The sequence below is a fragment of the Camellia sinensis genome, chromosome 6 (genome assembly GCF_055761805.1).
Source record: "Camellia sinensis isolate YWXY chromosome 6, ASM5576180v1, whole genome shotgun sequence".
NCBI lineage: Eukaryota > Viridiplantae > Streptophyta > Magnoliopsida > Ericales > Theaceae > Camellia > Camellia sinensis.
Genome location: NC_138966.1, coordinates 86,231,224 through 86,245,067, shown reverse-complemented (window position 1 = coordinate 86,245,067; position 13,844 = coordinate 86,231,224). Strand labels below are relative to the sequence as shown.

Here is a 13,844-nt window from a genome sequence, read left to right as displayed (position 1 = left end):
ATCTACTTTTGTAGATCCCTTTACTGGAACAGCCTTGTCCTTTTGTCATCTTGAGGTACATTTGACCCTTGGATCTGAATTTTGTCGAAAGATACATTGTAATTGCTATAGAAATGATTTAGAATAAAAAAAGGAAAAAAGAAAAGAGCCTGACATCAATACTTTTGAAGTACTTCAATATGACTTACCAAACAATCATTCTTATTCTATATATTAGTTACCTTCTATTCCTTACGCAGATCATTTCATCGATCTTGTTCAATGGTTTTTCTGATACTTATCGTTCATTTCAGTTTGTATCTTTGGGTCTTAATAGACTCTCTTTACACACAGTTTGGTCGACGATTGAGTGGTTTCACCTATAAGTTGCACAAACAATACAAGCAACTTAAGGATGCAAGAGGGGAGGATTACGCGAGAAGCCACCCACCTGCAAGAGTTACTCTCAATCAGTGGACATCTCTAATTGACAAGTGGAATAGTAAAAAATTCAAGGTAAAATGTTTTATGTATGTTAATTGTCAAAAATTAAGTTTTTTCTTACTAATGTTATCTTTTCTTGTTTGTATTGGTGTTTCAATTGTGTAGGAACAATCACTAGCTAATGTGAATAATAAGATGCTAATTTAGTAGAAATTTTTTCTTCAACTAAGATAGTGAACTATGCATGTAAAAGCCTGAGAAACATCACAAACACTGAAATATGCATGTGGCTCCTAATTAGGAAACTACTTTGAAATTTGCACTATTCCAACATGTAGGCATGAAACTAAGTCGAAAACCTAGGAAGCACGGATACAGATACGGGATACGGATACGATATGATACGGAGACGGCGATACGGAAAAATTTGAAAAACTAGGATACGGGTACGGCAGGGATACGTTCGTAAAAATATTATTTTTGCAATTTTTAGTAATGCAGTATGCATAAAAATAAGACCTATAACAAAAGACAACTTGATAAAGAAGAAAGATTCCTATAAAACTAAGAGTCTTCAAAGTCAATAGTTTCAACTTGTTCCCCTTCATCAGTGAATATCATAGGACCTTAGCTAAAGCCAAAAAATCATTATTAAATAAAAATTTCAGCAAATATACTTTTTTAAGTCATCAGTGATAACCTAGGAAGCACGGATACGGATATGGCGATATGGATATAGTGATACGTCAAAATTTGAAAAAGTATGATACAGGGACGGCGGGAATATGTTCGTAAAAAAAATATATTTTTATAATTTTAATAATGTAATATGCATAAAAATAAAATTTAAAGTAAATTAATAAATAAAGAGAGAGATTTCTATTAACCTAAAAGTCTTCAAACATTCATAAAACATCCAAAACTAAAAACAAAAGCAAATGCAAATTAAACATCACCCTTACATGCCAACACCAAAAAAAGAATGAGAGCAAAGACAAGAAACGTGAGAGAGTGAGAAAGCGAGAGAGAAGTGAGAGAGACAATAAGGATATATCAATTTGACAAATTCTATTACTTTAACTCTTACTATATTCCTCTTATCAAAGAATTAAACAAAATATTATAAGTAATATGTAATTTCGAGTATCTGATACTTCAAAATTAAGTATCCGATACTTCAAAATTAATAAAAAATTAATTAAGAAGTATCTGATACTTTTAAGAAGTATCCGATACGTATCCGCGAGTATCCAAGGAGTATCGGTATCCGATAAGTATCCGATACGGAAACGTCTCCCTTTTTGAAGTATCCGTGCTTTATAGTCGAAAACTATTCCAACATGTAGGCATGGAACTAGTCGCCAAAATCATGCAACAGCCACGAGACAGTCCGGGGAACACCTCAAACACCTCGGGAGGGACCAATGTGAGTTGTAGAAACTTACGGAACTAGCACGGGACTCCCGGTTTGAAAACTAAGTCCAAAAATGCACTTTCTCACACTTAAGCTTGAAAATAGACCTTCGGGAGCCAAAATCGTGCAATAGCCACGAGACGGCCCGGGAAACACCTCAAACAGCTCGGGACGGACCAATGTAAGTTGTGGAAACTTACGGAACTAGCACGGGACTCTCGGTTTGAAAACTAAGTCCAAAAATACACTTTTCCACACTTAAGCTTGAAAATAGGCTTTCGGGGGCCAAAATCGTGCAACAGCCACGAGACGGCCCGGGAAACACCTCAAACACCTCGGGACTGACCAATGTGAGTTGTGGAAACTTACGGAACTAGCACGGGACTCCCGGTTTGAAAACTAAGTCCAAAAATGCACTTTTCCACACTTAAGTTTGAAAATAGGCTTTCGGGGGCCAAAATCGTGCAACAGCCACGAGACGGTCCGAGAAACACCTCAAACACCTTGGGACGGACCAATGTGAGTTGTTGAAACTTACGAAACTAGCACGGGACTCCCGGTTTGAAAACTAAGTCCAAAAATGTACTTTTTCACACTTAAGTTTGAAAATAGGCTTTCGGGGGCTAAAATCATGCAACAGCCACGAGACGGCCCGGGAAACACCTCAAACACCTCGGAATGGACCAATGTGAGTTGTGGAAACTTACGGAACTAGCACGGGACTCCCGATTTGAAAACCAAGTCCAAAAATGCACTTTTCCACACTTAAGCTTGAAAATAGGCCTTCGGGGGCGAAAATCGTGCAACAGCCACGAGACGGCTTGAGGAACACCTGAAACACCTCGGGATGGACCAATGTGAGTTGTGGAAACTTACGGAACTAGCATGGGACTCCCGGTTTGAAAACTAAGTCCAAAAATGTACTTTTTTACACTTAAGCTTCTAAAATAGGTTTTCAAGGGCCGAAATCGTGCAACAGCCACGAGACGGCCCGGGAAACACCTCAAATACCTCGGGCGGACCAATGTGAGTTTTGAAAATTTACGGAACTAGCACGGGACTCCCGGTTTGAAAACTAAGTCCAAAAATGCACTTTTTCACACTTAAGCTTCAAAAATAGGCCTTCTGGGGCCAAAATCGTGTAACAGCCACGAGACGGCCCGTGAAACACCTCAAGATGGACAAATGTTAGTTGTGAAAACTTACGGAACTAGCACGGGATTCCCGATTTGAAAACTAAGTCCAAAAATGCATTTTTTTACACTTAAGCTTGAAAATAAGCCTTCGGGGGCCAAAATCGTGCAACAGCCCCGAGACGGCCCCAGGAAACACCTCAAACACCTCGGGACGGACCAATGTGAGTTGTGGAAACTTACGGAACTAGCACGGGACTCCCGGTTTGAAAACTAAGTTCAAAAATGCATATTAAATTGTATATGTTATGGATAAGATAATAATTGTCTAACTGACATTTTTCTTTTTTTTTGTGTTTCATTTTTTTGCAGATTCGAGATTTGATATGGATGTGTTTGGTAATTTGGAGGGCAGATGGTAGCTCATTTTATGTTTTTATTCATATTGCCTTACATGTATTTTGGTTGTGTTGTAAATTTTATATTTTTGTTGGTATTACGGGGCATGTTTGGTAATCCGCCCTTGATATTTTATTTTTGTTAACATTAGTAGACATGTTTTTTTGTTGGATATTAGGAGATGTGTTTGGTAATTTACATACGGTTGATATTATATTTTTGTGAATATTAGTAGACGTTTTTGTGGATATTAAAGGACATGTTTATAATCCGCATGCAGTTCATATTGTATTTTTGTGGATAGTGCGAAAATTCGATTGTGATGTTTATAAAAATGAATAGATTTTTGTATTGATTTGTAATAGATATTTTATTGAACAGGTTATTGAATGCACAGGGAATTGTTACTGAAAAGAAAAAATTTCGGAAGAAAATAGTATCCCCATTTTCAAAATTTTTAATTTTTATTAGTGACGAAATAAAAAATGTTGCTATTAATTTTTATTAGTGAAGAAAATAGTATCCACATTTTAGTGACGAATTTTTTTGTCGCCTAAATCCATATCATTGGTGAGGAAAACTTTCGTCACTAAAATGTATTTGGTGACAAAATTTTTCGTCGCAAAAAACAATTAAAATAAAATATTATTTAGCTTTGGTGACAAAATTGGTGTTTTAGAGGACGAAAAAATCAACATTTAGAGACGAAACATTTCGTCGCCAAAAATGAAAAATAGGTGACGAAACTGTTTTTCGTCACCAGGTAATTTTTGTGACGACGTATAAGACACGAAAGTGGTGACAAATTTTTTTCGTCACAGATCACTTTTGTGACAAAATTTTGATGTTTGGAGACAAAATCAATCTGTCACCAAAGGCCTTTTTTGTTGCAATGGTTTGTTTTGGAAAATGTTTGGAATTTGCTACCCGCAAGTAGGCTAAAACACGGATTTCAACGAGTGTTTCCAACTCAGGCAATCCAACCTTCACCCACAGGCATGCAAGCAGTTATATCACATAAGCACCTAGCCACATGGTAAGCATGCTGTCATGATAGCATTCACGCATGCGATATGCTAAAGCGTAAATGCTTATCGGGTACTCCAAGCCAAAACAATAAACTAGTTAGCCAACATGCATGGTCCTAGCTCATGTCAAATTGACTAATGCAACACATACAAGATGCGATTAGGGTAGTCTCGGCTAACCTAAACATGGCATGTGCAATGCAATCAATTGATGCACGTATTCAGTTTGGAATTGAAATACAAATGCAGTTAGAATGATGTACCGAGCCTGGTGCATGCGAGACAAATGTATGGATGCACGCATGCATAGCATAAGGTATGCTAATTTAAACATGACCTATTACTAACCATCAAAGCAGGTAAGTAAAAGGGAGAAAGAAGTGGGGGTTGGAAGCCATGCACACGCTCACCCACACTTATTACAAATTCGCCCTCGCAAGCTAATTAATTATTACAAATTACCTAATTAGTTAACAAACTAACTAAGCTAGGAAAAACAGTAAACTGCCTCGGGAAGAGAGCTCAATGCAATGCATGCTCAGTCTTGCTCGGGAATTCACTGCCATGCACAATCTGCCTCTGTTTTTCCTGCTCTGCTCCTCTGAAGACTGCCAAAGTCTCAAAATTGCTTCTCTGGACATTGGGAGACACCACCGGCTGAGTAGAATAGTCACCGGCAGTGGCTTGGTGTCCATCGGCACATAATGAATCCATCGGCTGCCGATTTATTGCCGGTCGGCACTCTATACAGTCGATCGGCAAGAAGTTCCTGCAGAACCTGTTTGACAGCAGCAGAGGACAGAACTTTGCATGGCAATACAATTCAAGCCATATATGCACCAATCATGTTCCTTATCATGTGAGTGAGTCAAAGGGACATGCTCCTTGGTTCTCGGACCATCAATCGCGCATTTCCATACGTGATGGCCCAAGGGACCAAGTGTGCACATGTTGATGTCAAATGCAATGCAAACCAACAAACCAAAGCCCAATTCCTATCATTAGATCAAGGAACAAGACATGCATGCTAGATGTAATGCAACCTAGGCATGCAAGCTAAGGATGCAACATGGAAATACAAGATGTACATGCAAGCATGCAAACAAACATGCAAGGTAAGCATGCAAGCGAGCAATGGATGGACTTAAGCATGATTTAGGCAGCTCTAATTAGGCCCAAAACAGTGGCCACAAGTGCCCAAAATGAAGGACTAATGGCATGCAAACATGCATGCGAATGATCTCCAACACTTCAAACATTAAAGAGCAATTCTCAAGCACACTTAAGAAGATGCAAACATGGACATATAGCATGCATTAAGCTCTGAAAATCATGCAAGAACATGGTGTCAAACCAAGCAAACAAGATAGGCTAAACATGCAACAAATGGCCCAAGCATTCAAGGCAAGCTAATGAAGTATTGAACTACACTTAGCAAGACCAAACATGGCATGACTTACATGACCAAAAACAGAGTTTTAGCACATAAAACGAGGCCCAAAAGACCACTTAGATGGCATCTAAATGGCTTGAATTCAAAAGCATGGACAAATGCCCTTTCAAGGAGCATACCACACATGCTCATAAGGTATCAAAGAGGCATCCAAGGCAAGCATACAAACATGCTAAGGGGACTGAAATGATGCCATAAATGGCGCCAAACCATTAAATCAAAGCAAGTAATGCATGCTACACACTTGCACACTCAAGGCCAACAAGCCAAAATGCAAAGGGGCTATACTAAACATGCTAAAGCCGACCCAAACAACTATGGACAGACCTTAAACATGGCAAAATAAGCATGAAAGCTTCACAAGGCTAAGCCTAAAACATGCTAGAACAATGGTTTACAACCTAAGGCACGTTAAGGCCTAAACATGGCATTACAAGGTAGGTATGCTAAGCATGCATGGTGTACCAAAACCAATTAAAAATAGAGGCATATTATGACATAATAAGCACAAAAATCAGCTAAGGCATGGTCAACAAGAGCCTAAGCTAGGTGCTCCCTCAAGAGGCAAAAATGGCCCTTTTCAAGGACAACAAGGAGAGGGGGTGACCCTCTCCTTCTTGGGACCTCAAGGCACCATCCTCACCTCTGAAATCCCTCATGATTTCAGTGGCGAGGAGGCCCAAACACCAAGGTCTCGGAGCTCACTCAAAATAGCACAAAATGGGGCCTCTCAAGGCCTAGGAGGGGTCAAACACCTCCAAACCACAAAACACTCTAAACAAACTATTTAGAGGGCCTAAAAATAGAAATTTTTTATATTATACACTAAGCTATAAAATAGTTCTAAGATAGGCAAAAATAGTATGCAAAAATGGGGAATAAAGGAGTAAGATTGTTACCCTTGAAGACCCTCTTCACAAATGAAGCTCCAGCAGCTTCTTTGAGCTCAAAACAGCTCCCAAGCTTCAAGAACAAACCTCTGGCCCTTCAAGAATCAAGCAAAGGTGTAACACTATGTGTTTGTGTGCAATAGTAAGACACAAACACACTTTTACACACACAAAGGAGAGATATAGAGATAGGATATGTATGGAACCCTAACCCTAGAACTCAAACCCTAAAATGGCTATCTAAAATGTCTAAACCTTTTTTGTCTAACCCTCAAGCCAAGAGAGGAGGGCTCCTCTTATAGAGAAGCCAATCTTGTAAAGCTTACAAGGTGAGCTAACAAGAAGGCTATCCCTCTATACACGTGTATGGAGGGGAACAAAATGCCATACAGCTGTTTTAAAATATCTGCAAAAGCAGATGAACAGTAGTCGGCTGCTCAAAATTGCCATTTTGACAAAATTGACTGCCGACCGGCAACAAAGAATGCCGACCGGCAATATACATTGCCGATGGCAACAAAACACCAGCCGGTGGCCTCTGGCCATGGCCAGTGATGTGTGGGGATGCCTCACAAGGCATTCCCTGCCCCTCCAAGGCAAAACACAAGTGTTTGGTGCAGAACCAGACACTAAACAGTCGAGTTCGGAGATCCTGAGGCAAAGCGCGTAGCCGAGACATCCGGGAACTCCAAACGAACACAAACATGGATGATCACCGGGTGTTCAAACAGTGACGTCCAAGTCTCGAGGACGGTCAAAAATGGGGTGTCTACAGTTAGTATATGTATATGTGAAATTTGAGCCATGGCATGCAAGAAATGTTGGTTAGAGTGTTGGATTCGAGCTCAAGAACCATTCTGGAAAACCCAGAATTTTTTATGTCCGCTCAAGCGGGGGAACCGCCGCTTGAGCGGGGATTTCGAGCTCCCAGTATTTTTTGCAGACATGGTGTCCGCTCGAGCGGGGGGCCATGTAGAGAGGCCTTCCGCTCGAGCGTCGGAATGGATGATTGAGCATAAATTCGACCTAACCAGTACTTTTGCAGGCCTCAAGGGTCCGCTCGAGCGGGGAACTCCATGCTCAAGCAGGGACCCTATCTTCTGACATTTTGAAAAGACATTTTGTGTTTCATTTTCTGTTCTCTTTCACTTCCAAGTACTCTTAGGCATGCATTGAGCATTGTAATTGAATTAAAAAGATAAAAATAAAGCCTAAAGAGGAAAATGTGAATTTAAGAACGGATTGAATTATTTGTGACCCTTTTGTGTTTATGGAATGTGTAGGGTCGAGCTCCAGGGCAAACCAACCAACCAATCACTGTGAGTAATATCTTAACAGAGATATCTGAAATATGTTGTTGTCCAATTTCTTACTTCTATATAAGTTTTATAAGTTTATTGATTCGATTGGTGGACAATGTTTGCTGTACCAAATGATTGGGCCAGAGGCCGTTTTGACAAGAATGAATGGATGGGCCAGAAGGCCGTTTTGACATGGATGGATGGGCCGAAGGTCATTTTGACATGAATGAATGGGCCGAAGGCTATTTTGACACAAATGAAAGTTTGAATGGGCCAAAGGCTAGTTTGTTAGGAATCGCAGTCACACGACTTAAATTGTGTATATATGCTAAACCAAAATGTGAATTTGGGCCCAAGGTCGTTTGAAGCTTGTTGTTCTACATATCGTTTGTATAACTTCTGTATTTGATATTATTCACTGGGCTATCGCTCACGCTCATTCATGTATTTGTAGGTGAGCCAAGAAAGGTCCAGATCCAGCCTCAGTGAAGCCTGTGTGGAACAACCCAAGTTTTTGGAGAGTTAGCCTTTGCATGTCACGTACGAGACCCATCTTCGCCTTTTGTCATTTTGTTCTATGTTGTTATGATGGCGAAGTCTTTGAACTTGTCTGTATATAGTTTTCATGGGTTGACTTAGTTTTGGATGATCCTGTCTATACAGAACTTTATGGTACTGTATATCTGTTGTAAGTTATTAATGTACATATGTTTGGTTTATCTTATGTGCCATATAAGCACAGCTCTATGGACAAAGTTTTAAATTTTGCTTCCGTTTAGCCCCTTTACTCTGATGAGTTATGTTTGTTTTGGTTTGAGGCCGTAGCTAATCTTAGGATTACTGGCCAGTTATGTCCTTAACCCATAAGGGCAGGTTCGGGTCGTGACATATAGTGACTATTCCAAATTAGGACAGGATACTACCAATTTGTAGGATGTCGTGAAAGTTGTTGTTTGAAATAGTGCAGCATAGATCATGCCAAAATCTAGGATAAGGTAACCCTACCCGCTCATAGGGGTGTTTTGGTTCTTTCACTTGATATGTGTTTTTACAATGAAGCTATACACAAGATGGTTCATATCAGTATGAGTTTGAGGAGTTCAATGGAGATTACAGTTCAGCTATGTGTCTTGATTGTTGTGAATTGGGGTCGAAGTGTTGTCCATTTTTTTGATTTTGTTTTTCTTTCTTTTTTTTTTGCTAGGTAGTTTACCATCATAGCTTCAGAAAGACCCGATATTCCCCAAGTTGTGTGGACTCGTTTCGGCAGGCTATGCAAAGCTCGAGACCTTGTTGGTAGTCAGCCTATGCTAGTCTCGCTTTCTCTAATCACTCAATAGAGAAGTAACAGACGATCAGTAGCATCAGTACAAAACACCCCATAAGCACCTATCTGTTCTCAATCAATCAATTCACCAGCATCTGGTTCACCCAGATTAGCAATGGCATAGAACACGGCACCAAACACAGAGGAATTCGCTACCATGATGATTGTCGTCCAAAGGACTATGGATACTTAAATAAGGGGATGGCTGCACAAGATGAAGTCATTGCCGATCTACGGCGTATATCTACGGCATCAGCATCAATCATGCATCCGACCCCTACTGTGCAGCCAAACTTGGATCTACCGCCGCCAACAAAAAATCTACCAATCCTAGATCCTCAGGACATGTTTCCCCCAGCTCCAGCTTATCGTCCTCCATTTCAACCTCCTCTAGGGATTTTTCCTTTTGATTTCAATGAAATTGATCCAGCCTTGGTCAAGATTGCTAGATTGGAGAAAGCATTAAAGAAATCTCAGGGCTTCAACTCCATCCCAGATATCGAAGATGGGTACCCTAAGGCTTTGGTTAGATTATCGGAGAAATTTAAGATGCCCCACATTGACAGATTCAATGGGAGTGGGGATCCAATTGTACATGTCCGATTGTTTTCAAATATATTGAGGCCCATGGGTTTGTCTCGAGCGCAGAAGTTTTGTTGTTTGGGAGAACCCTGTCTAATGTGGCGGCCATTTGGTACGCTAAGTTGGAGGACTCTATAAAACGAAACAGGGAGAAGCTATCTGAGGCATTTGTCAATTAGTACTCATATAACACTCAAATAGAGGTAACCATTATGAGCTGGAGGCTACTACCCAAAACCCCAAAGAATCATTCATCGATTTTGTTGCCCGGTGGAGAGCCAAGGCAGCCCGAATGACAAATAGGTCTGCCGAGAGAGAACAAGTCCGTCTAGTGGTCCAAAAGCCAGATATGCTGCAGGGAATGATAGTGGCACCGTTGTCCACATTCTCTTCCTTACATGAGCTGGAGGTCTAGATTGAGAGTGTATTCAAAAAGGGTATTATCTATGGAGCAAGTGAACCCGTAAGAAGGCCATTCTCTCGGAATACCAATACTAGCAGTAGCACTATTCCGCGGCCCGCAGATGTCAATAATGTTGTCGCGATGGCTAAGATGGTTAATTCCTTTGCTACTGCCACAACCTCATAACCTTCACAAAGTACCAGTCCACCCTCAAACCATAGAGTCTTTACCCCCCCTCCATATGAACCCAACCCACGCCCTCAAGCTGTTAATGCAAAAAGGGCATCTCAAACCCCTTGATCCTCGTCCTCTTCCAGACCCATTGCCACCCAAACACGACCCTACCCAGTATTGTATCTTCCATTAACAACATGGCCATTCCACAGACATGTGCTACTATCGACGTCATGAGATCCAAGATCTCATTGACAACAAAGTTATCTCCCCACCTTCCAAGCCGTAACAACCAACCCATTTCCTGCACATAACCAAGTCCCCCCGCCCAAAAATATTAACCACATCTATACATTACCGCCCAGCTTCAACCCCAGTATATACATTACCTTATCCCACCTACCAAAACTGGAGGCGAACATTCCGGAAGGCACAAACATGTGCATGATGGATTCAACGCCACCAACCCAACCCAACCCAAGCCTTGTGGTAGTAGAAATGGAGGAAGAGAAGCATGCACTGAAGATAGGGACATTTGATACTCGTGTCATAAAGAAAGGAGTCTTGCTCGCAGAGAAGCACGATCCCAGCTTATACATTGTGGCCATTAATCAGTCAAAGCCAGTGGTGATACTGCCAGACTTTCTCAACATCAATGCTATAGGGGAAGACTAAATGGATCAAAATCAGAATGAATGGTCCAAGCAAGGCTTAAATGACCTAGCAAACTTAGAGGAGGATATGGTAGAAGTGGAAGAGGATCTGGATGATCTTTACTTCTTCGAGGAAGAAGATACAAGCTGTGTACATATGGAATGGTGGGACCCAAACCAACCAAAAACTAGAAATGGGTGGTTGAGTGAGGAAGAGTCTAATGTGGAGGAATAGACAGGAAAGACCAGGGGAGAAGAGGAAGTTGCTGTTAAGGGTAAGGCTAAGGCTACACCTCTTACTGAAAAAGAACAGGCACTGGAACAGTTTTGAAGGGAAAGAATAGAGGTGATCCAAGCAAAGATAGCTCTGGAACAAGGCAGAGAAAAAGGGAAAGAAGAACTTGAAACAGCGGTGGGTGATGCCCAGAGAACCGGAAAAGTCGAATGGGATCCAATGACCGAAAGAGGATGTTGAGGAAACTCGGAAAGTACAGGGATGTTGAAACCCGAGCTGCGATGGAAGAAAAATGGTATGATGATGGGGCACATGATGTTAATATGCTCTAGATAGAACTCGATGCCAGTCCGGTCATGATTTCGGGAGAGTGGTGGGAGGACAACGACCTAAGTCATGCATACACTAACGAAGGTTGGAAAGCTGATACCCCAGATGACACTTGGTATACCGATGAGATCAATCACATGACCCGAAGTGGTTGATACTTCAAACCTGCAGCGGTAGACTAGCCAGAGACCTCTGGAAAGGAGGCTGAAAGAGCAAAAGAGAAGGATGTTGAAAAAAATATGGTCTTAAAACAGCTCAAGAATATTCAGGCCGACATATCCATCTGGGGACTGATAATGGCGTCTCAGGAGCATAGACAAGCCCTGCTCGAAGCAATGAACCGAACCAAACTGCCCATTGACACCACCGCTGACGAATTGGTGTCGTTGGTCACCTCTGGGGACGTTATGCCGGTAATATCCTGTATGGATACAGAATTGCCTCCCGACAGTGCCAACCACAACAGGCCTTTGTATATAACCTTGGAAATTTGAAAAAAGTAGATTTCAGTGGTGCTAATAGATACCGGATCGACAATCAACGTGTGCCCAGTAAGAATTGCCTATGCCATCGGTTTGAGGCCGATTGACTTTACACCCATAACCCAAGCTATTCGAGCTTATGACAATACAAGCCAGGACGTTATGGAAACGTTCAAGAGTAATATCCTAATCGGCCCATCCGAACATGAGGCAGAATTCCATGTCATGGATGTTCCGACCACATTTAATCTACTACTGGGAAGGCCTTGGCTACACCAGATGAAGGCTGTATCATCAACAGTCCATCAGTTAGTGAAGTACACCTTCAAAAGCGGGATTGCCACTGTGTATGGTAACTCTACGGTCCATCCTCCCCAATGAACCACTGCACCATTATTGAAAATCATACATGGAGAAGAAGACATGTTCCTTTTCAGCTTCTCTCTGGCAGAAGCCCAGTTGGTCCACACCATCATGGCAAAGGATGATGGAGATTATGTGAGTGCATAACCCATATACATGATGAATAAACAAGGACATATGCCAGGGTCAGGACTAGGCCAAAGTGGTAGACATGGAGGTACTGTTGCTAAGAAGCTAAGTCATAACCCCCATGTCTTCAGGCTGGGATACAAACTTACCACTACAGATTGGCAAAGGAAAAGATAGGAGTTGAGAGAAAGGCTAAAGGCAAAGAGGAATAGGAGGAAGTATGAGTTAGTCCACAAGCCTATACGGGGAACCCTGAACGGACGCTTTGTCCACCAAGGGAAAAATTTCCCATTTTATGGATTCCCAGAGCCCTGGTATGACTGGGAAACAAAGATTAGCTATCCGGCGTTTGAGATCTTTTTCGGGCACCAATTACCAGAAGAGAAGGATGTGCAGGCGAAGTTAAGCACTGATACGGATCAAGGAAGGACTGTAAACCTGACATTAAAAAGGAGGAGCTATTAGGAAAAGTACTGGCTGACTTACTGATGAGTTCCACTGCTAGAGCTGAGACCACCAACTTGGGGGATAGTTTTACTATCTCAATGATCGAGGATAACCCAGCGGCAGATTTCTCCAATCTTATTGTGGATGCATCTGAGGCTACACGCCTTGTCTGGAGGTTTGAGCAAGGCTTCATCAACAGTTTTGAATCGAATAGTAAGTCCGGATCTGATTCCACTTAGTCTGTGGAGTCGAAGTCAGATTCGAGTTCCTCTGAGTCTGGTACTTCTATGAATGGTAACCCGGATACCAACGTCCTGTCCAAGTCGTCTTTTAGCTTTTCTTTTGAGTCCACTATAACTGAGGATCCAGACTTTTTGAATAGGAATGCTGTGAATGTTGCCTACTTCTCTGTGCCTTTGGTTTGTTGTACTGATCTTAATTTTCAAAATTTTGACATAAACGAAGATGAAGAAATTCCTCGGGTTTTGAAAAATTTTGGTTGATCATGAGGAGGAGAGGTATGTTAAGCCACGTTCAAATGAAATCATATCAATTAATGTGGGTACTGAGGAAGATCCTCGCTTGCTTCAGATCGGGTCCACTCTATCTTTAGAGGAACGCGAGCGTTTAATCGCTTTATTAAAAAATTTCAAAGATGTTTTCGTGTGGTCCTACGAA

General features: G+C 41.5%; 1 protein-coding gene across 1 annotated transcript; it reads left to right on the top strand.

Annotated features, from left to right (window-relative positions):
• Positions 1-12,041: 12,041 nt before the first annotated feature.
• On the top strand, positions 12,042-12,608 carry LOC145793397 (uncharacterized). Its single transcript, XM_082876216.1, has 2 exons — positions 12,042-12,158; positions 12,249-12,608. The coding sequence occupies exons 1-2, from the start codon at positions 12,042-12,044 to the stop codon at positions 12,606-12,608; spliced, it is 477 nt and encodes a 158-aa protein (XP_082732342.1).
• Positions 12,609-13,844: the final 1,236 nt, after the last annotated feature.

Bases quoted from the DNA above. Each gene is read 5' to 3' on its own strand.
- LOC145793397 (XM_082876216.1), top strand. From the start codon at position 12,042: ATGGCGTCTCAGGAGCATAGACAAGCCCTGCTCGAAGCAATGAACCGA. The intron at 12,159-12,248 runs GTAATATCCTGT...TGAAAAAAGTAG, and splicing joins CCTCTGGGGACGTTATGCCG to ATTTCAGTGGTGCTAATAGA.